The 23,092-nt window shown below is 34.4% G+C and overlaps 1 protein-coding gene across 8 annotated transcripts in view; it reads left to right on the top strand.

Moving 5' to 3' along the window:
• Positions 1-981: 981 nt before the first annotated feature.
• The window catches only part of pdm3 (POU-domain protein pdm3), a 127,517-nt gene continuing 105,406 nt past the window's right edge, over positions 982-23,092 (top strand). For 7 of the 8 annotated variants that reach the window (XM_013308922.1, XM_013308920.1, XM_013308921.1 and 4 more), the window contains exons 1-3: positions 982-1,283; positions 6,928-7,020; positions 13,391-13,477. In XM_013308922.1, coding sequence (XP_013164376.1) covers positions 13,414-13,477 — 64 coding nt within the window. In that variant the 5' untranslated portion in view covers positions 982-1,283; positions 6,928-7,020; positions 13,391-13,413. The remainder of the gene's footprint in view (positions 1,284-6,927; positions 7,021-13,390; positions 13,478-23,092) is intronic. The other variant, XM_013308926.1, reaches the window with a different exon arrangement.

Genomic DNA, 23,092 nt, shown 5'->3' with positions numbered 1-23,092 from the left:
AGTTTTAGAAATGAAATTAAAAATGTACTGAACTAAAGTTTGTACTTTATAGAAACTTTTAGAATTGATTAAGTGTATTCAAAGCAGCAAATTAAACTTTTAGTGCTTCTTTTAGTACGGCATAATGACTTTCAAAGTTTTTTAATTAAACAACTTTAAGCATTCGATCGACTGCAATGTTTAAGGTTATTATAAGTTTTTCGTTTGATTTTAGTTAATTTCTAAATTTAGTACAATTAGTCAAGGTGCGAAGCCATAATCCATTCAAATGCAGCGGGAGGTGTGCGGGCTGCGGAGTGATGCGTCCGGATCGGCAATGCGGCCCGATAATGCATTGTCCAGTCCCGCACTCCCCAAAATACAGCACGCGAAAAAAGCCGGGCTCACTATCTCCCACCGGCGTTAATGTCCCTCCCCCCCGCTCGCACTAACAATCTTTTTTTTAATACATAACTTTTTTTCAAGATGCATTTTTACATGTTTCGGCCTAAAACTTTACACAGCCAACGGCGCGGGCCGAGCGCGGGCCCGCCTCTCGCGAGCGGGCGTCTCGCTCGGCCGCTGCGCCGCCGCCCGCGCGAGCGAGACGACCCACCCGGCCCGAACACTCTGCGTCTTAAACTAAGATTAAGGCTCCATTTCGATTTTCCGAACGTGATCTCTTGACCGGATGCATCGCACCTTCGATTCGACTGCGTCCATATCTTCGTGAGCTTAATTTTGATAAATAATTAAAAAATAATAATGAAAAATTCTATTCGTCTGAAAGTCGTCTATGTGTCTCACTCTAGCGTCCGGTGCGAAGGCATTCGCGCCACGACAATTGAGTTGAGTTGAATTGAATCGAGTCGGTTAAACCGTAAAAATGGTGCGGGCGGGCGAGCCACGCGAGAGCGAGACGGACGGAAGGCGGGTTGGCCGAGACCGCTGCCTTCTTCTCCTCGACTTGGCCGAGCGGCGGCGGCTAGTGAACGTCGGCGTTCTGGCGCGGTCGGCCGTGTTTGTGTTAGCTCGTGTCACGGCCACAGACTAAAAAAAAAACATTTCGCGCGTCTTTTGACAGCTAATTCGAAAGTTTCCTGTGCGTTCGGAAATCGTAACCGAGTCACAAGTGTCGTTCTAAGAACCGAATCGAAGGATATTGGAGAGGTAATTTGCAGTGTTAATTATTGGCTCGCGGTGGCCGTTTGAGACGCTACAAAGTGATGAATCAGCGAACGCCGGCTAATTAACAGCGCAGCTACGAAAACAAATCTTGACACCTTCAACTGCCGCTGTGTATTGTAAGTACCAACATATCAAGAGTAACACGTTATAATTACAAATTATTGTAGCAACCGCATAGACAGGTGTGAAATATTCTCTAAAATATAATAAAAAAGATTATAAATCAATACATAAATAAAAATAAAAGTCAACTTTAACTTTAGATAACTACAACAATTTTCAAAAATTAATTGGATTTGATTACGTCAATTTAAACGACATTCGATTTTCAAAAATCTATTAAGAACTTTTTAATTTTGTGAAAACAGTTGACAGTTGTTAACCTTTTACCAATACTTATGGCTGCTTCGCTGTAAAAAAAAAGTTAGTTGGATCGAAAAAAAAAGTTTTGTTGTTTTTTTGTCGCGATAAAGTGCAAACGGGGCGGGGCGTGCGCGGCACAAACAGCTGATTGGTTCGAACTCGTCATGTGTTCGGTTTTTCGTAGGTATAACACACGTATTTGTTTAAATATTACGCGATCGACCATCCATAGTGTGTCTCGCAAACCACGTGTACAGAAAGATCATCTCTAAACTCACTTTACAAAAATCTTTGAACCATATTCTTACGCTTATAAAATCAGGTAAGACATTACTTATTACGTCATCATATTCATTTTCTAATTTTAAACAAAAGAAAATCGTGTTATAAAATTAGTTTTTTCGAGGTTACCTTTTACTATACAAAAACTGTAACTACAATACTTTTCAATACAATCAAGTAAGACCAACTTAGAAAGATAAATCACTTTCAAGTGCAAAATTCAATTTAATATTTTCAAAGTTATAAGATAACGCAAACTTACTACGTGTCACTTAATATACTATACCCAAATATACAAATAGACACAGTTTATTTGTAACCCTTTGACCGCTTGATATTGTAGTGTCTCTCAACGTGTTTTTTTATTCTTAAATATGTATCATGAAAACTGCTTCCAGACACCAAATCATGATTATAGAAGTAAGATGCTACCCACCGCTAACGCTTTTGAAATGCAAATTTACCAAATAACTACTACGACTAATTCTTTGTTATTCATTAGTCCAATATCCTATCCATCCATTTCCCTCCATTTTGGAAGCCTACGCATAAAATAAATAAAAATAAAATAAAATAAAATTTTATTTTTATTAACGTACGTTAAAAGGGTTGAAATATGTTTAAGCTAAATATGTCTGTTACATGATCTAAGTTTTTAGTTAGATTTTTTAATAAATTTATTGGTCTATAGAATCTATTTACAAAATATGAATTTAAAAAAAAAAACTTGTAAAATTAACAAGCAACTGAATTAATGTAACTAAAGTGTATGAGTTTAGATAAGTTAAAAATAAGTAATAAAAACTTTAAAACTCTGCTGGTGCATCGATCCAAAGTGTGTCTTGGCCTCCGACACAAGAGATCGCAAAAGTCGCCTGTCTTGAGCCTTTTCCTGCCAGTCCATCGTTAATACATTGCTAAAGTAAAATTTATTACAAATTCAATATCTCAATATTGCTTTCAAATTACTGCTAAAATAAATATAGAAACGAAAACATTTATCACACATCACCATCTCAAAGACCGGCAACGGATTTGCGGTTCCTCTGGTATTGCTGATGTCCATGGGCGTCGTTGAACACCTCGGTGTTCCCGCTGCTTGTTTGCCCCCTTCTGGTATAAAAAATCCCATTGTGTCTTATACAGTAGTCACATCTTTCTTACGCATATTCTCTTTCACACAAATCCATACTTTCTTCGACATATCTACCTTTATATACAAATAATTTAAGCCTTGCAAAACATATGTCATGCCTTCCAGCCCTATCAATAATATGAGGAAATAATACGAATCTTATTACAAAAAAAGTCTTCTGAATTCCTAAATTTTAACATTGAAACGTTCAACTTCATATTTTCTTTAAAACTGTTGTTACTTTGTGAATATTGTGATAGATTGTTAAACGTACAATTGGAAATAGTTGTCGAATAAAAAAAAACTTAATTAGTAGTCTATGTGTTCTACCAGACTACGAATTTGGCACAGATCTAGAATCTATGCCAAATTTAAGCCAGATCCAAGCAACCGTTCTGTAGATACCTTATAACATCCATACATCCTTCAAAACATTCGCATTTATAATATTAGTAAAATGTATGACCATTGTTAACAATATTTAGAAATTTTCTCAGAAGTCTTGAAAATAATCTTATGAGAATAATCTTTATATCAGCGTAATAATAATCGACATCAAATTTTATTAACTCCAAATTTATACCGAGTCCGTTCGCAATACCGTAAGTTACCACAGACTTCTTTTATATTGCTCTGTACATACAAAAACATTGTCATCCTTTTCATTTTCTTTCATAAAATAGAGATAACAATAAACTTTGGTAGTGGTACATCGGTCGTGGAAATCCACTGTTACATGCAATATTCAGTTACTGTCATAAAATATTCGAATTTTGTCAATAAATATGTGTTAACTAAATGTCACCCCTGACCGCAATATAAAAGATATTAAATTAATTGTGTAATTAAAATTAACGATCAATTATTATTAATAAATCAAATTACATTAATAATACATTATTTTTTATTAATTTAGCCAACATAAACCGTTTTATTTTGTAAAATAAGCATGTGTTGTGGCATTTTATTTTTATTTTAATCTGTTTAAATCTAAATGGCAATTATTTTACATTTTGATGCTCAATTTATTTTAAATTGATATTAAAAAATATATATCTTTAAGAAATAATAAAAATGACCATCTACATACATATTTAAAACTATTTAGTGTACTCAATATTTATACTTGTCAAACAAAAATAAATCAATGTAGAAAAAAAAAGATTAGCAATATTTTCCTTTATCTTGTCTTTGGACAGTTCACGCGTCATTGCCTGCCAACTTTATTAATTTGAATGACATAAATAAAATTTAGAAGTCATATCGCGACCAAGTCGACTCATCTGTCCTTGTTCGAAAGTACTGAATCGCCAATTGCTGTAAGTAGTATATTTGCCGGCCGTTCGTTTTTTAACATTAAGACGTTTCGAGTGGAAACATCGCGCCATTTTACGACACGGAATACCGTCTGACATCAACTTTTATAACCGTTTGAACAATTACGTCTAATCAGAGCCTCTTCCATCCCGCTCTTGACCTCACACGATCGCCGCGTGTGTGAGTGGGACGACCCGATCCACTCAGCTACGCCCATCAATGTCTAATTGCTTTTATTATTTTAAGGCATCGTAATCATTATGGCCGCAATAAAAATTGTAATTACTTCTCATTAGTTCAATTAAGAATTTTCTAGACACGGTATAGTTGATTGCGAAACGGTTCGATCTAGTGATGCATTGTTGAGAAAGCGGCATTTTATTGCTCTTGCGCCGGTAACAAGGGAATTGTCTATGGTCTCCGGGTGAAATCCGAAGCCAATACTCGATATAAACTTTACGAGCGTCAGACACGGCTTATATCAATCAACATTAATGATCACTCGAAATATGGAACTAATCGATGCATTTTAATTTTTAATATCCATAAGTTAAAAAAAAAGTTTTAGAACATTTGATAATTTCCGAACGCCGACAATGTGGTGAAGTGATTCCTATGTAATAAATTTAATTCGACTATTCTAAGAACACATATTAAATCAATTACTAAAATTTATGCACTCTTAAAATCTCATGGGAAAATAAAATTATTTATTAACATCAAAGTTTTAAAGAAGACTCATATTTAAAAGCACAATTTTATAAACAAGTTATCGTTAAAACGGTATTAGCAATATGCTACATTTATCTATAATTTAATTTTAATTTTAATAGCATTTTAGTTACAAATAGAGAATATTAAAAATCAATGATATAAAAATTGGGATCTACCCAAATTCATTTGCATAAAAATTTTTGTTAAATTGTTAATGAAATATTTTAATTAACCTCCTTTAATTTTCACATCACATATTTGTTACTGGCCAAATGTAAAAAAAAACACTTAGCAACTGGCAGCTCAACACGCAATGACAGATAATAAAAAAAAGTATAAAAGTTTCCGAACGACGCCGGAGCGAGGGAAACTTGAGGTAAAAAGTTTGAAGCACGTGACTAACACGTGGTCTTGAGTGAAAAATCCGCGCAGCTCCGCGTGCTCCTTGCGCCGCCCCCCCCCTTTCCCGCCCGCCCCGCTCGCAAGGACTTGAGGTTCGAACTCTGTGATGAGCGTTAGCGATTCGTTAAAGCGGGAATTATATATCTTTAAAATAATATTTTATAACAAAACATTTAATTACAGGTTAGGTATGAATCAAAAAAGTTCTTTTAATATTTTTTTTGTAGTGTGATATTTTTTTTCATTCGCTACAGTCATATGAATTTTAAATATTCAGATTTAAAGTATTTTTGAATATGTAAGAAATCTTTTTACTAATATTACGAATACTCATAAATGAGAATGATTAGTTTCCTATATGTATGATTGTTAGAGGGTATCTCCAGAACAGCTCAGCAGATCACGCTGAAATTCGACATAGATGTAGAACATAGTCTGGAAGAACACAAAGGATTTTTTTTTAATTTCGCAGCACGAAATAATGAGCTGAATAAGAAAAAATCGCTAATTTCCAGTAAAAATAACATTTTTATTTACACTTACCTCTTTTACTTTTGCTCTTAAATTATCAGTTTCTTACATAGCTACTTTTCTTTTTTTCATTTTTAACTTAAGAATAACTTAAACTTTATCCGCCGAAGTTACTAAGCACGAGGTCTTAGATTTAAATCTGTCGTAATCTAAGCTGGTGTTTTTCCAAGGAAGTACTTTCACTTATTTTGTACTGACTTTTTTAACTTTCATGTTATTTTGAGAAATGCGAGTGGGGTCGATTTATATAAACGGAAAATTTCAGATGTTTTGGCTTAACTTAAACTTAATTAACATCTAAAACCTTATAGTTAGTATGGTAATTACATGTTTTTACCCTTCTACAACATTTTAACTTAACAAAAAGTTAAGTTATTTTAGTAAAAAACTTCATTAACTTATTATTACATTTCTTAACAAGTATCAAGATCCATCAATCCTATTTGTACCTTATAAACAAAGATGAGACAACCCTAATAACTATAAATTTAATTTGTATTGAAGTGTTTTAAAACAAAACACAAACTATTGCGGATAAAGAAAGGAAAAACATACGAAGAATATCCTTATAAATGTAATCCATGGCTTTAACAGTGGTAGAGCCCGCTTTAACATCTTCGCACGAATTGTCCCGGCTCGCTCAGTGAAATACCACGACAACACAGAAGACAGGCGTGAAGTGGAAGCAATTCCGCGTTTCGTCTGATGAGTGTGCGTCCCGGAGGCCTTATTTAGTCCTCTTTCCCTTCCCACCCTTTTTCTTATAAGGAAAGGATGGGAAGTGGAAGTGGACTTTCCGGATGAGAGGATGCATGGAAAGGGAAATATTTTATTTCTGTGCATCCTCTCCTCCGTCGATTAAAGGTAGGCAACGCTTAGGCAATTGCATAAGTCTATTGGTAACGGTCACTTCGCTATTTCAGCGATTTCAGGTGACCGCTCGCTTGTTTGCCACCTTATGATATATTAAAAAAAACCCTGAGTTCAAACTTCTAATATTTGTTTTAATTTGACAGTAACGTGAAAGGCAGCGGCCGGCAGCAAGCTGTTTTACCCTTACCTGAAGACTTCATCCCTACACAGGGACTTCCTGTTTGCCAGTGGCTCCGGTAAGTCATTTTTATAACATTCTTACAAGTTAAGGGCAGCAGTCATAGGGTTAAGGAGAACATGAGTTGCCGAATAGAGTAAAGAACAGTTTATCTATCTAGGGTTCTTCGATGAGGGTTAGTATGTTACACATACTAACCCAAACAAAGTGCCATTTTGTAACGATTTAACAAGCGCTTGACCACAATCATGTCTGTTAAATGGTGATGTAAACGAAAAAGGCCAGAAGCAAAAAAAAAGGTAAAAGATCACATCTAAGGAAACAAATGAATGTGATTGATTAGAAACACCTTCATATAAAACTTGAGCCTCTACGGTCGGACAAAAAATCCTCGACAACCATTTTATTAATTATTTTTTACACTTCAGAACTGAAGAACATGTTCATTTAGTCCTAAGACTTCGATGTTAGATAAAAAAAATAGTGGCTACCCTAAACATGGGGTTGATTAAAAAAACAAATAAATAACACATAACATTTAACACATCTGTACAATATTTTATAATCTTGTACTCGATCCCTCCATAACGCTTATAAAAGCGTCCATAAAAACTATTAACATTGAATTATGTGTGTTTACTCATTTTAACGAGTGATTCTTATCTGTATGCAGCATAAAGTAAGAATTACTGTTATAGAAAAACTACAAATCGATTTAAAGGATCATGTACTGTTGTGTTCGTAGTTAAGAAAAATATTTTTTAATGTACGTTATCGATTTTTAAGCTGTTATTCTAAACGCTTATTACTCATCCAATGAAATTGGAGTATGGAAACTAAAGAAATACCTTTTGTTCATGAAGTATTTCCTCTACTCAAAGACTGTCCACGAGTTCGCGATTGTTTCGGGTAATCTTCCAAACAGTTAGACTTATTTTGATGGGATTCTTGTTGGAAGGTAACTGATGTATTCGGGAGTAGCTTAAGCAATTATTGCTGATGAAGTCACGTGCAAGCGAATATAAAATGTGAATTTAATTTATCGTAAATATTTTCTTTTTAATATTTTTAAGTGTCAATAACATCAAAGAATATCCTAAATCGAAACTAATCTTACTTCTTACTAATATGGATGGATGCATGTTTGTTTGTAGGTATCTCTGGAACGACTGAATTGAACGGATATTGATAAAATTTAGCACAGATGTATAACATAGTCTAGATGAACGATTGGCTACTAATTAAGTTTTTTTTTTTAATTCAGCGCGGACTGAGTCACGGGCGGCAGCTAGTAATAATTAAACTATGTAATAGTTTTGGTTAAATGTACATAATAGTCACTACATACCAAGTTAACCTAGATATTTGCATTCCCAAATCCTATATTTCTTTTAGCACTAAGGGGTTAAAGCATGTCAAAATAACTTTCAATGCTACTGAGTCCCGACTTCACTTTAATTACTGAAAATCTTTGAATTGAACGCGTTAAACAATTGTTATTCTAAAAACTTGTCATGAGCAATAAAGGCAGAGATTTAAAGAGATAATTACCGACAACATTGTTAAGATCACAACGAGCGATGTCGACACGCGAGACAATATATCCTGACCTTGCCAAAATTTTAACGCATTTGCAGCAATGCTGTAGACTTATTCTTTTATGCAAACACCTAATCATTAGTCGCGGACGAGTGAATGCGTTTTAAACGTGGGTAGTTAGTCATTATCTGTCCCACGTGGGGTAGGTGCACCAGTTTTCGTCCACCTGTTTTCCGTTATCGAATCGTCACTCCGCTCTTAATCATGTCACCTTTTATGCAATCTATCCATTTCTTTCTAGGCCTACTCCTGCTAGTGGGTTCTATAGAATGGATATTTATGTTATAATAATTATTTTTAAACTTTGTAACTATATAGAAAACGTAAGTATAACATATTTAAAGGAAGTAAGTTTCAATGAAAAGCTATTTTTAATCTATGAATTCGAAAATTGTAATATTTGGTTCCCATTCGAACTTCAATTCGTGTGAAATGTTTAAAACAAAGCCGTTGCAATACAAACACTGAATGATGAACATTGGAGAGGCGCACCGCCGCGGCGAGGTTCAGTCGACGGTGCGATTAGATCGCCTCCGAGAAACCGGTCATAAATTCAACCCTAAAACAACCGTTCTGTTTAGTTTGGAAGCACCATCCTAGTAATTATACAATAATTCATACTTTAATAAATACTAATAAATCGTTCCCTCAGCGCCGTCGCCGCATCGCATTATCGGCCATTATTACTCGATGTAATTACACGCGATAAATTACCAAATAATACATCAATCAGACGTGTTATAATTTCGTTATTATTTTTTTTTCAAACTCTTCTGTATTATTTTATCGAGCGTCGGGCAATTTTATTAAAATTATAATGCGGAGCGCGCGGTATAAATTGGGGTAGCTCCAGGCTAACCCGGCCTTTAATTATATACGTAATATTTAATGATATATTCATATAATAAGCTACCTGATATTCATGGTGGGCATAAATCAAATATTTCATTAAATTTCTTGAATCGGCCGCAACCCTTCATTCGGATGCTGTTATTAGCTGGGTAGAGGATTGCTCGCGGAATCATCTTGCTTTAAAGTCGGTCTACTTTTTAGGGGATAAAGCGTTTTTGGTGACGTTGATGAATGGGACCGATTGGATGCGTACATAATTGCTTTGCCAATTTTATAATATTCATCTGAAGTTATTAATTTGGCTATAAAGATAGGGTAAACAATATGATGGACCGATGATCTGGTCAAGGTTGCGGGAGTGCACTGGATGCGGGCGGCACAGGACCGGGCATGGCAATCGATGGGGGAGGCCTACGTCTAGCAGTGGACAAGTTTAGGCTGAGTATGATGATGATGATGAAACAATATGATGATGAAAAAAATCTTGTTTTTTTTTTAATTTAGAAATGAGTTTTGCAAGTTTTAAAACAATTATTTCAATTTTTTTGGTTGCTTACTATAAGATAAAGTTTAGATAAACTCCCCAAGAAGTTTTACTGAAAGGGACAGATGCTTATATTAACATCTAGTCTTAATTTTTCACATATTTCGTATGATTCGATTAGTTTGTTTGTCTGATTCGTTTGATGTTACGAGTATGATCCATTATTGAAATGTTTGATGATCTTGTTCAACCAATTATCTTTTACCGGGACAAAAGTTAGTAAAAAATCTGTATCAAGCGTCAATAGCCTAATGGTTAAGGATACAGGTTTCCGATCACGAGGTTAGTCGTTCGAATACCATCATTTGACTGTTGTCGTAAACCATGTCCACTAGCATAGAGCTTAGTTGGAATGGTAAAAGATATGGTATATATAGTAAATTAACAAAAATCTGCTAGTTGTAAATAAAAAATCAATTGCTATAAGCGCCATCTGCGCTCGACCATCTCAAGCCCGGTGAAGCTGTAAATGCCTCTTCAAGGCAAACGGTGGCTACTCAGTCACAAAAAAAATCGAAAACTGCTGAACGGATTTATCTTATCTTGGTCTGTTCGTTTAAAGTTTTCGGAAGGTTTAAAAGGTAAGAATAATACGAATAATTGCCATAGATTGAATTTGGAAACTTGAAACTTGGCATAGATGTAGAACATAGTCTGGAAGGACACATAGGTTCATGATTATATTTTTTTTCTCCGCGGACGGAGTCGCGGTTGACAGCTAGTATTTTATATTAAAAAAAATGTATACTCAACTTAAACAATCATTAAATAGTTTTAATACAACTGAAACAGTTCGCAAATGATGTACGTTTTCATAAATTAATTGAAAGGTAAAGTTTGTTCGTTTGTTGTAATTTCGGAAACTGCAGAACTAATGGAAAACATTCTCCGTATCGGGCTACTCTCTGTTTTAACAAAGTCTATATTTTTATACAAAAAAAAAATAATCAAACTTTTCTATATACAAGAGAAAATCGCATTCGAAAACTGTAAAAATATAAATATAAATGTCATATATTGTGCGTCTTTCAGTCTGTCAAAGATCTCTAGAAAAGTACAGATTAAAATACCACGGGGAGTGCCACGAAGAATCGCATGGAATAGTTCCATCATCGGACGACACGACAGACCACCCGGTACCACCTGTACGATGGCTAGCACACCTTTACAGTGAACTACCTCCTACCGAGCACTATCACGTTGTTGAATGGTCAGGTATTTCCAACCGCTACGACTTAGGGTCTTTAAGAAGGCGGCCAGGGCGTACCTCGTCAGGCCGGCAACGCATCTCCTGATCCTCTTGTGCTGCGGATGTCCATAAGCGTCGGTTCCGTATCTCGAAAAGAACTTCCCGAAGAGAACCCTTATAGGATCACTTTTATGTCCTTTCATCTGCCTGTCAAATCTTTTTCACAGGAACCCGTGGAGATATCATGCTCCAATTTATTTTCTCATTGAGAGTCACCATGACTTTACAATGTAGCGTAGGTTTATATGTATTGTTAGTGAATTAAATCACAATATCCAGTTACAATTGTAAAATCAGTCCATGCTGATAGATTTACTCGTAATTATGTTAAATCATAGCAAGTACTATCGCAGAGTACCAATTAGTTAAATAAGTCGGAAGCTGATACTTGTTTGGTGCCGTCATTATATCGTCAATTTAGGGAGCAAATTTTAACAATCACTTTAAGCACTTACATCCTTTATTGAAATAGAAATAGTAAATAGAACGTCGGGGGAGATTGATTAGACAATGTTTTAAAAAGCAAAACATGCTTTATTCATTATAACACTGTCACTTACACTGTTCCAGTTGCAAGTAAAACTGCACTTGACTTAGTAAATAAGTAAAAATTCGACTCTTATTATTTGTAGCATCGTTATTTGCTGCATAAATAGCCCGTACGTGCAATACCACGACGACACAGAAGACAGTCGTCAAGTGCAAGTTTTTATGCAATTTCGTTAAGTGTGTGAGGCTTATTGTAGTCGTCTTTTCCTTCCAACTATTTTCTTCTAAGTAAAGAATGTGGAAGGTAAGTGTATTTGGACGTTAAGGAAATGTAGAGGAATGGAAAGTGTCTTCGTTCGCCTGTTTTTTAGGGAACGCATCTGCAACCTTCTACCTTATGGCGGATCTCTAGGAGTAGCGGTCACATGCTTATTTTATTATAAGTCGCAATTTCAATAAGGCTTTTATTAATCTATACTAATATTATAAAGCGGAAGAGTTTGTTTATTTAAACGCCCTAATCTCAAGAACTAATGGTTAAAAATTCTTTTTTTGTTGGATAGTCCAATTATAGAGGAATGCTTTAGGCTGTGTAACATTACGCTGCGACCAATAGTTAGCGGGCGACAGCTAGTACTTTATATATTGTTACTATAATACAATATGATTTATCCTGTTGCTAAGCTTTATTCTGTAATATTATTAAGGTAAATTCATATGCGGATACAATTAATGCTCTAATCAATTTATTATTATATTTATTTCGCGTTATATCTCATGAATAACCACAAGGTTACGTAAAGAACGTGATTTACCAAACTTAATATAATTAAGGAAATATACGCCATTAAATGATAAAATTCAACAAATGTTATGTGTAATAAGTGGCTGTTTATAGCAAATATATTAAACTTTATTATAATTTTTTTCTAAAACATTTCTGGCCAGTATTTTTTGTATTCGAATCTTTACTTGAAAGTACTAATGTTATATATAAAATTCTCGTGTCACAATTTTCGTTCCCATACTCCTCCGGAACGGCTTGACCGATTCTCATGAAATTTTGTGAGCATATTGAGTAGGTCTGAGAATCGGCCAACATCTATTTTTAATCCTGCGCGGATAGAGTCGCGGGCGATAGCTAATTAGTGTATAAGGCAAGGGTAAAATTTATAGTTGACTAGCTGTCGCCCGCGACACCGTCCACGTGGAATCAAAGAAAAAACTTAATTAGTTCCCGGCAATTATTCCAATTTTTCTCACCTTTTAAACCTTCCCTAGACGTCCACGAACATTTCAAGACTAATATAAGATAAACCCGTTCAGCTGTTCTCGAGTTTTAGCGAGACTAACGAACAGCAATTAATTTTTATGTATATAAATGCGTGAAATAAACCTACTTGAGGTAAATCAGGGTGACATATGCTTACCTACAGCTGAAATATGTCATAAATGTTGGACAATAATCGATCGTGTCAAACTAACTTATTACCTTTAGGTAGTCGTAGATTACGATTTGGATCTCGTCTTTTGATATAAGCAAAGAATGTCGTTAATACATTCACATTTACGTGTATATTCATGTTATGAAATTAAATATTGATTATATGCGGGCGCGATTTGACCCATTTTCTTTTTCTCAAAAAAGAAAATCTCCAAAAAGTCTTCCTACATCTTTTCTTTTTCTTCTTTCAGAGGCCATTGCAATCACAGCCTTTATGAAAAATGAAAATCCCTATGCGTGGGTATCGAATGGACGGGACATTGAAACTAGGAGCTATAGTAAGAAACATTTAATTTTTTTAAACCGAAGACTTCGCTTTTAATACGCGTTAGTTCGTTTTAATCGCACAAGACAATATACGTAGAAAAAAAATATGAATAAATCGTACGGGTGTTTGTAATATCGTAAAACAATCACTTGATGCTGAAAAAAACAATTTTTTTTGTCTCTCTGTCTGTATAAATGTCTGTCCCCAACGCCACGGTTGTTCCGGGTAATCTTAATAACGGTTGGACCGATTTTGACAAGGCTTGCACGGGAAGGTAGCTAGTGCACGCATGCACTTATAGGCTACAAAATTAATGAACGCTTCATTTCATACTCAGAAACATAACTGAAATTAATCTTGTAAATAATTGAATCACTAGATATTTAAATATAAATGGAAACTTCAGAAACCGGGTATTAGTTCCTTTACTAACATTGTAATCATTCATTTATTCAAATCAATTAACGCTCCTGTAAACGATCCTGTTTTTCTGCACCCTATCCATTGTCGCTTCACCTGACTGTTTATAAATTTTTTCCTAACCTTATCAGTAATGTATCACTGAATATTTATAAATTCTCGTAATTCGATTACAATGGAATGTCACAAGTATTCAGGTTTTTAAAACGTAATGATACAACTTGAACTGGTTGTTTTTACTCTTTGTAGTTAATTATTTGTGCATACGAAGATAACGCGAGTTTAATTAACTTCGAATTAATAGCTCATTTGTAAAGATGTTGACATTAAAATTATTATATAATTAAAGAGACCGACGTTTCGTGTAACGGTTTCTTGCGGTAAATTACAGTTTGATTAAATTGATTATTAACTCTTACAAAGAAACGGTATAACGATTTCATCAAATTTTAATTATTTTTTACAATATTACTAGCTGTCGCACACAACTCCGTCTGTGAGGAATTAAAAGAAAACTTAATTATTGACCTATGTGTTCTTCAAGATTATGTTCTACATCTATGCCAAATTTCACCGGGATCTATTCAACCGTTCTGGAGAAACCTTCTAACAAACATCCATGCAACTATCTTAAGTTTTCCTTTTATCATATTAGATTGATTTTCGTTAATCATGAATTGAATAAAATAGTTAAATGTAACACTTCGTACATTTATTAAGAGACTGTCTCAATCTTACTATTATAAATACGAATGTTTGGATGGATGGATGTTTGTTTCAAGATATCTCCGGAACAGCTCAACATATCTCAATGAAATGCTACATAGATGTAGAACATAGTCTTAAAAACACATAGACTTACCTACTTATTAAGTTTTGGTTCGAATTCTGCGTTGACTGAGTCGCGGCTGGCCATTTAATATTATAGGAATATCCTCAAATATAAACGTGTTAACATTTTCTATAATAATACTTCGTGGTACTTACAATCGCATATTATTCAATTGACAACCTTAAGATCTGTACACTGTACTGGGTGTTGACAGGAGGTGGCATATTATAGATATCCTGGATACTTAGAGCGTGCACGTGCGTGTGATTTGCATGTAACATGGGGGAATAGATTAAGACTAGTTATCGTCCGCGATTCCGTCCGCGCGAGATAAAAAATAATAATTAGTAATCTACGTGTTCTTCCAGATAATGTTCTATATCTGTGTCAAATTTTTTTAAAGATCCGTTGAGCCGTTCTGGAGATACCTTGAAAGAAACATTCATCAATCCAAACATTCGCATTTAGAACGTTAGTAAGATTACGTTTACGTCTCACGGAGACATTTCTGTCAATTTTTCTCTGGTTAAAAACAATTCTTATACTATATTTTGAGATAAGACCCTTCGGATACAAGGCAACGTAACGTTAAAACTAGTATTGTATTTGCGTCGCAAGTATCGCGAATGAATGAATCGTCGACGTCGGTTGTCTATCACTACAGACAAAGCGACTACACAGCTGACGCGTATTTATAAAATGTCAACTGTAAAGATTTGCTCCGCCATTTAAACTTCGACTCTTGCAAATGCAATCGATTTACAATTAACATTTGTATATTTCGACTTTCTTATGGTAAAGTAAAGCATCGTGATGCAACCTGCATATATCAGCGAGTTTTAAGATATGTGTGAAGTCAACCCGCACTGAGCCAGCGTGTGACTATGGCGTAGTCACCTAACTTAGAATAGGCTCCGAGACCCTTAGTGGGGACTTATAGTGAGCTGATGATTTTATCTCTATCGGATCAGTGTGCAGTGGAAACTGACTATTAAAGGAATAGTATTATACGTAGTAAACGTAGCTATTAAAATGTTTTCTTCATATCGATGTAGAAGCGCATCTCGTTATAAAAAAGGCCTCGCACAAAGCGCAAGAGAACGCCAACTTCTAATTAAAATGATTAACTTAATGGTCTTCGTCATTAGCGATTTTAATTTCAAATGGTCTATATATATTTTTTGTCCGTCGCAAATTACAAGCCAGCGACTTTACGATTGCCATCGCGATTTTTTAACTTTTATGACCAATACTTCGTGCTATTGTTCAAGTTTTAAGGATCGCTTTTAAATAGTAATGCAAAGCATATATGTTATAATAAATCTTTAATATTGAGAAGAACTTAGCAAAAGCGCGAACGGAGACTTGGCATTGGTAAAATAGCGTAGCTTTTTTTTTATATCATAAGGTAGCAAACGAGCGAGCGGCCACCTGAAATCGCTGAAATAGCGAGGTGACCGTTGCCCATATGCATACGCAATTGCATATGCGTTGTCTACCTTTAATCGACGGAGGAGATGATGCATAGAAAGAAAACATTTTCCCTTTCCATGCATCCTCTTATCCGGAAAGTCCACTTCCACTTCCCAGACTTTCCTTATAAGGAAAAGGGTGGGAAGGGAAAGAGGAATAAATTAGGCCTCCGGGATGCAATAAGTTACAGTCGTCATAGACATTTGTGGTAAGTCAGTGTTGCAAATCAATTGCCTATTTTTCAACATTCCTTTCCCATCCTATCATTATTAAAAAGGGTCTGGAAGATTAGAAGGAAATACTTCCACTTTACGCCTTCTCTATTGTCATGTGTCAGTCTTGAATCGGAACGTAATTTCACTTCTAGAAATGTGTGTGTAAATTGGAATTGTAATAAATATTTGTGTGTGACTAATTTTATTACGACAAAGTTCAAACCGAATTATTTATTGGAAGAGTTAATTTTAATTTAAGAATGAAAGAAATTAACATTACTTCTTGCAGAAATATTTGTAGAAGGACAAATTTCAAAATTATTGTTGAGGCGATGAATAATTGATTTAATCAACAATTAAATTTTAAGTTGAATTCGCAAATAAAAAGGGATAGATGGCTACGAAATAACTGAATTAAATCCTTCATTTGGAGATCTCTGTCTTAGCCCGCGCAGAAGGGTGCACGTAGAGCTACGAACTTATAGAGCGACCACAAAAAAATAAGATTTTTTAAGGATTGTATTTATTTCTTGTAAAATTTTTGTTTGTTATTTTATTTACTTATGGCAATTGGTGTGATTTTTACACCTATTAAAAATATCGATAGATAAATTACGCATAAATATACTATTATGAATAACTTAACTCCGAGCCCCTCGGTGGGGACGTACGATGAGCTGATGATGATGATACTATTATGAATTTTAAATAAAATTAATTATATAAAAATAAACGACATTAAAATGTTTTATTTTGGCATAAAGAGATAAACTGTATTTTGAAATTGTTTGTCCATGATCTACTTTTGACTTTTCCTAACTCTATGCCGCAAAGGACCCAGACGGACGTCTGAATGGCGTCTCATTATCTTTAATTATATACTGATTCCTTCGAGAAACTCTCGCTTTTCTTATTGTAAAAGGTTAAGATAAACCTTTACAAGTATTTAGTTATAATAAATTATTGAATTCGTTGAAGTAACTTAATAAATAGATAACTCGGTTGTATTCGCTAACAAAAATATTTAAAAGCAAAAAACAATCAATAAAATACGATTTAAATTATTTTAAATCAGTCAATCTGACTACATTACTATAGGTATTTTAGAACTAGATGTCGCCCACGACTCCGTCCGCGTGGATATATAAAAAACTTAATTAGTGAAGCCGATGTGTTCTTTCAGACTATGTTCTATACGTACGCCAAATTTAATCGAGATCCGTTCAGCCGTTCTCGAGATATCTTCAAACACCCATCCATCCATCCACATCACATCCATCTAAACATTTGCATTTATGATATTAGTAAGTAAAATAAATAGCAGCTCTTCAAGGCATAAATTCGAAAAAAAAATGAATAAATAGAATCCTATGTCAGACTCTAAGCTACCTCCTCACCAATTTTCAGCCATATCGGTAAAACCGTTCTTAAGTTATAAATAGTGTAACTAACACGACTCTCTTTTATATATATAGATTTATAGTAATAACGTCATAAATCTTATTTCTAGTCAAATCATAATTAACCGTTTTGTTCATTAAGTATACATTTGTAGGGTACCGTTGACATATATTTGTGGTTTTAGATAAACAATAAACGGAATAAAAATGATCGGTAAAGTCTATGTGCACATAAGTGCCAGTAGAATGCATTTTAATAGTTGTTGCAATTTTTTTGTAACAAGCTATAATTAGTGTCAGATTCACTGAATAAACACGATGGTATACAGCAGTGGTTCCCAAACTTATTTTGTCTACTGCCCACTTTGAGAATAAATATTTTTTTAGCGCCACACACATATTTAAAGACCACTATCTATAACTTCAAATTAAATTAAAGTATTATTGTGACCTATATATGTTTATTAACGGAGAATTCTAAACGAAACTTTTACTATAACCCGCAACTTGAGACCTGCAGCGCCCACAAGGGGGCGTTATCGCACACTTTGGGAAAGACTGGTATACAGTGTCACAATGACTCAAAATTGGGTATTTTAGACCTTTACAAATAGACTTTCAGATGTTAAAAGGGGAAACGGGGGTAAAAAGTGTAATTATGTTGATTATTTAGGTCGTAATGCGCCGACTATCCCCCTCCCCCCCTTTCGTCATTAATCGCCTCCCCGACCTCCCCCCGCGACCCTCTTCGCTCCCTTTATTATTTCGTTTCAATTATTTTTGTGATTATCTTTTTATAGCGGGCGCGCATTAAAACTCAAAAAATAACAGGGACATTAAACATAATTAGAATCGAAATAACGAGACGTCTCAGCGAAGGCGGTTGTTTGCGCCTTTTTATGTTGCCAACTTAATCACATTACTTGACAGTCCTTTACCACTGTTTGTCTACACTTTATTAACGCTTTCTTACGTCACTTTTAAATAATAAGAAAATAAAAAGTTTTGAGTAAACATGTTTTTTTCTAAAAATTATCTTTTATTTCACTATGTCCATTCTAATCGTTTAAATTCTTCTTAATCTCTTTTTCTTGTCAGTTTACACGGAACCAAGTGAGAATATTTTGAAGTCTTATAATTTTGTTGAAATTAATTTTTTATATTAAAATTTCTGGTTTGATAGTTCCATCTCTACATTTTTACTGAATCAAAAGTGTGATAGACTAGCTGCTGTTCGCGGCTCCGTCAAATTAAAAAAAAAGTAGCCTATGTGTTCTTCCAGACTATGTTCTACATCTATGTCAAGTTCCGGCAAGATCCGTTGAACCGTTCCGAAGATACCTTCGAACAAACATCCATCCAAATATTCGTCTTTTGACTTTTTAATCGCCTTTTCTTTGTGTTAAATAATTTAACATTTGAATATCAGTTGTAATATTTTTCATTCATAAGAATAATCTCAGGTAGTTTTAAGAATACTATGGCGTACATTCGACTATTCATGACGGGACGTTTTTATACTAACAGAAATATAATACGTAATTATATTAAATACTAAGTCGACGCGTGACTATTAACAATAGAAGTTGGATTTGCCAACCCTTTCATTCAAATTACTAATGAATCGACCATATTACAAAGGATTTATTACTTTATAACGCTGTACATAAAGTTGACATTTCATTAAAAGTTAGTTTATTAATGCATATTATTATTATGGAAGTTTATGGATGAGCAATTTTTATGATTGTACACGTATTGTATTTAGTACAGATGTTAAGTTATCGTGAAATAAATCGTTAAAAATCTTTTTGATTGTACGCGGGAGCACGGACTGGAGTCATACCGGTATGAGCAAGGATATTAAATTTTTAATTACACTATTGTTCTTACAAATATATTAAAGATTCTATTATATAGCTTAGGTTGTATGGCGGAAAATGTACCTGTACCTTTTAACTTAATGGTCATATTTCGTGTGAAAGTCTAGATTCAAAAACAATGTAATTCCAAAATGAATTCAAGAAATAACCAAAAAAGTAGCTTTCCTCATTTACACCTTTTAAAAAATCTTATTAATATGATAAATGCAAATAATTGGATGGATGGATGGCTGTTTGTTTTAAGGTAACTACAGAATGGCTGAACGGTTTTCGATGAAATTTGGCATTCATATTGAAAATAGTCTGGAAGAACACAAGGACTACTAATTATGTGATTTTATTCGGCATGGAGTCGCGGGCGAGAAATAAAGCAGGAAAAAATCAGCCTACTACCGTATTTACTATTATTTGTCGTGTATTTTTTTGTTCAATATCGGTAGGTAAAAACTGGCCAGTTATCATAATTTTCATATTAAAGTCAACAAAACTTAACACTATTTAAACGTAATTAAAATATGTTAAACAGCAAAGTAAACACTTAAAGAGGTGTTGAATGTTGGTAGTTTTATTTTTTTTTCGGGCCGCTAATTTTCATAAAATTTAAATAATGCATTCCGCGAGCACGCGATTTAATTTCGGGAGAGTCGGTAGCGGGCCGGTGAATGATTAAAGCGCGTACGTAAGCAGCCCTGCTACAAATGTGCGGTGCTCGCGGTGCCGCGGCCGCGCGCACAGTCCGTGCCCCGCGTATAACATCGATATCCAGAATGAAACCACTACTATTTGATGCATTTTCACTAATAACCTTTTAATAGATTTAAAAATGACTCACTCAGAGTAGTTAATTTGTTACTAAGGGTAACCCTTAGTGTTAATTTCTTAAATGAAAGAAGAGTGCGAAGTTTACGCTACTTTTACTGCCAGTGATACAATCTTGTAATCTAGTATCAATGACTAGCAGATAGATTAGCATCAAAATTGTTCATTTTATTTTAATTAGTTCAGTTTTATAACTTATTAGGTGTGATTAAGTTAGGCAAGTTATCTTTAATTATGTCTGAATTAGTATGAGATTTTAGATACGCCCGATAGGGGGCGCTGCACAGACTTTTGACGATACGTTTGTCACTGTCACAAATATTTCTAATAGATCTACAGTACGTACAGACATGATTTGATCCAATTGCTTGAGCTTGCAGCTTGACTTAAATCATCAATCGATTAGTTTATCTCAATTCTATTATCATTTAAGTAACTAATATTTTTAATGAGTTACAATTTTACGAAAAAATAACAACAAGGAGTATAAGATCATTTGATATAATTTATTAGAACTCATTTGGAAGTCACTTGGATCTCACTGGTGACTGCGGTTATCAATGGTAGTGGTTCTCACGGAGCGCGCGCACGGAAAATTGAAAGTGACCGTAGGAAAACACGGTGGACAAGCATTGATGTATCTGTCCGTCTATTATTATATTTAGCCCGTGGGCCGGCCTCGGTGAAAGCGAAACCGATTTCAATTGTTATTCCACTCGGCCGTTAATTGACCGATATTTGTAAACGGGCGCTGGTTCATTTCGTTTTAATCATGCACTAGTTTACGCGTTTTCGCGCCATTTCAACATCGTTTTCGCGCCAATTTTGTATTGACTTAATTTGTTGGTATAGTTTCTTCTTATTGGATTTTATACAATTTATCTGTTATGTTACTCGTTTAACATAGTCCTTAGAAATGTAAATATGATTATTATCAATGTATTTATCAGTACACAAACCATACTAAGTGTCTTATTATATTAAGCTTTTGCCCCGTTTCGCAATCGATTACCGCGCATAGCCTTTTTCGTGTTGTTTAAACAACCTTATCGTTTATGACTTTAGCTTCGTAGAACTTTCGTGTTGATCTGACAGTGTTACTTACTTTCAATCTTAATAGTCTCATTCACAGTCCCTTGTAGTTATTTAAGCAATTCCTTAGTGTAGATTACGCTTGCGAAATCTAATTGATTACTTAGTAATATTTAAACGACTAATTTGGTAACACGATTTTTACGCACGTACTTAAAAGATAGGTTAATAAATAAGTACACGATAAAATAATTATATCAAATTCTGTAATAATTTATAGTTGTTAATTATCATCATCGTCATCAGCTCACTATACGTCCCCACCGAGGGGCTCGGAGCCTACCCTAAGTTAAGGGTGATTAGGCCATAGTCAACCACGCTGGCCAAGTGCGGCTTACTTCTCCGATATGTGCAGGTTGCATCACGATGTTTTCCTTCATCGTACGAATACTATTCGTTATATTTGTATCGTATTATATCGTATAGTCGTTAATAATAGAAATATTTCTACCAATTCTAGTAAGTCTTTTAGAATTCATGGAATAGCTCGTAAATTACACTAAACATAGTAAAACATCGCGTATAGTCGATTAAAAATTCTTGATAAATTAAAGTTTTACACACGAAATAGCATAAAGAAGTATTGCATCATAAATAATCGGAGAGACTAATTTTCTAATTATTCTACTTAAGTATTGTTCGTGTTTAAACGTTATAAACTAACTATTGGACAATGCAAAAGATAATTATAAAAAAAATTCTTTGCCCCGAAATATCGAAATTCGTAGACATGATATTGGTTGATAAAGTTCGAGAATATTACCGTACTAGCTGTCGCCCAAGACTACGTCCGCGCGGGATTTAAAAACAAAACTTTAAAAAAAAGCCTATGTGTTCTTCCATACTATGTTCTACATCTATAGTTAGATCTAGATCCGTTTAGCCGTTATGGAGATACCACGTAACAAACATCCATCTAAACATTAGCCTTTATAATATTAGTACGATTACAGGGTGTTATAAAAATTCGACCACGAAAGTTTCCTACAGAATTTTACAGCATTGTCTTTTGTCGATGTTGTTTTTAATTGTATATAACCACAGCATAGCGTTCTTAATTTAAATCGTTATTTACGCTCATTATTCACACAACGCATTGAGTGTTGACAGTTCTTTGAAGTAACGTATTAACGGTGGGTAGTTTGTAGAAAATTTTATAGCTTTTGTAACATCAGCGCGTAGAACGCGGAAATGCCTTTGCGAGTGTAAAGTATCTAGTAATGTTTGATTTTAATGATGTCCAAGATATAACTATAATATAGTTGTTATGTACATTTGTGTACGTGAAATTATTGTGTTATTTAAGGACTGCATATCAATCCTATTTGGAACTACAGAGGTAAATATTTTAATTTAAAATTATTATCGTCCAACCTTGTCACTTTTACCACATAAGCCTTGCCACTTTCACCACATCTTCGCATACTGTATTACTGAAGGTCATGCTCGTCTTGATATACCTTTACGGATGCGTCGACCAGTTGCCAACAT

The sequence above is a fragment of the Papilio xuthus genome, unplaced genomic scaffold (assembly GCF_000836235.2).
Source record: "Papilio xuthus unplaced genomic scaffold, Pxut_1.1 DF827789.1, whole genome shotgun sequence".
NCBI lineage: Eukaryota > Metazoa > Arthropoda > Insecta > Lepidoptera > Papilionidae > Papilio > Papilio xuthus.
The sequence above is the reverse complement of the archived record's forward strand: the minus strand, read 5'-3'. Positions and strand labels throughout refer to the sequence as shown.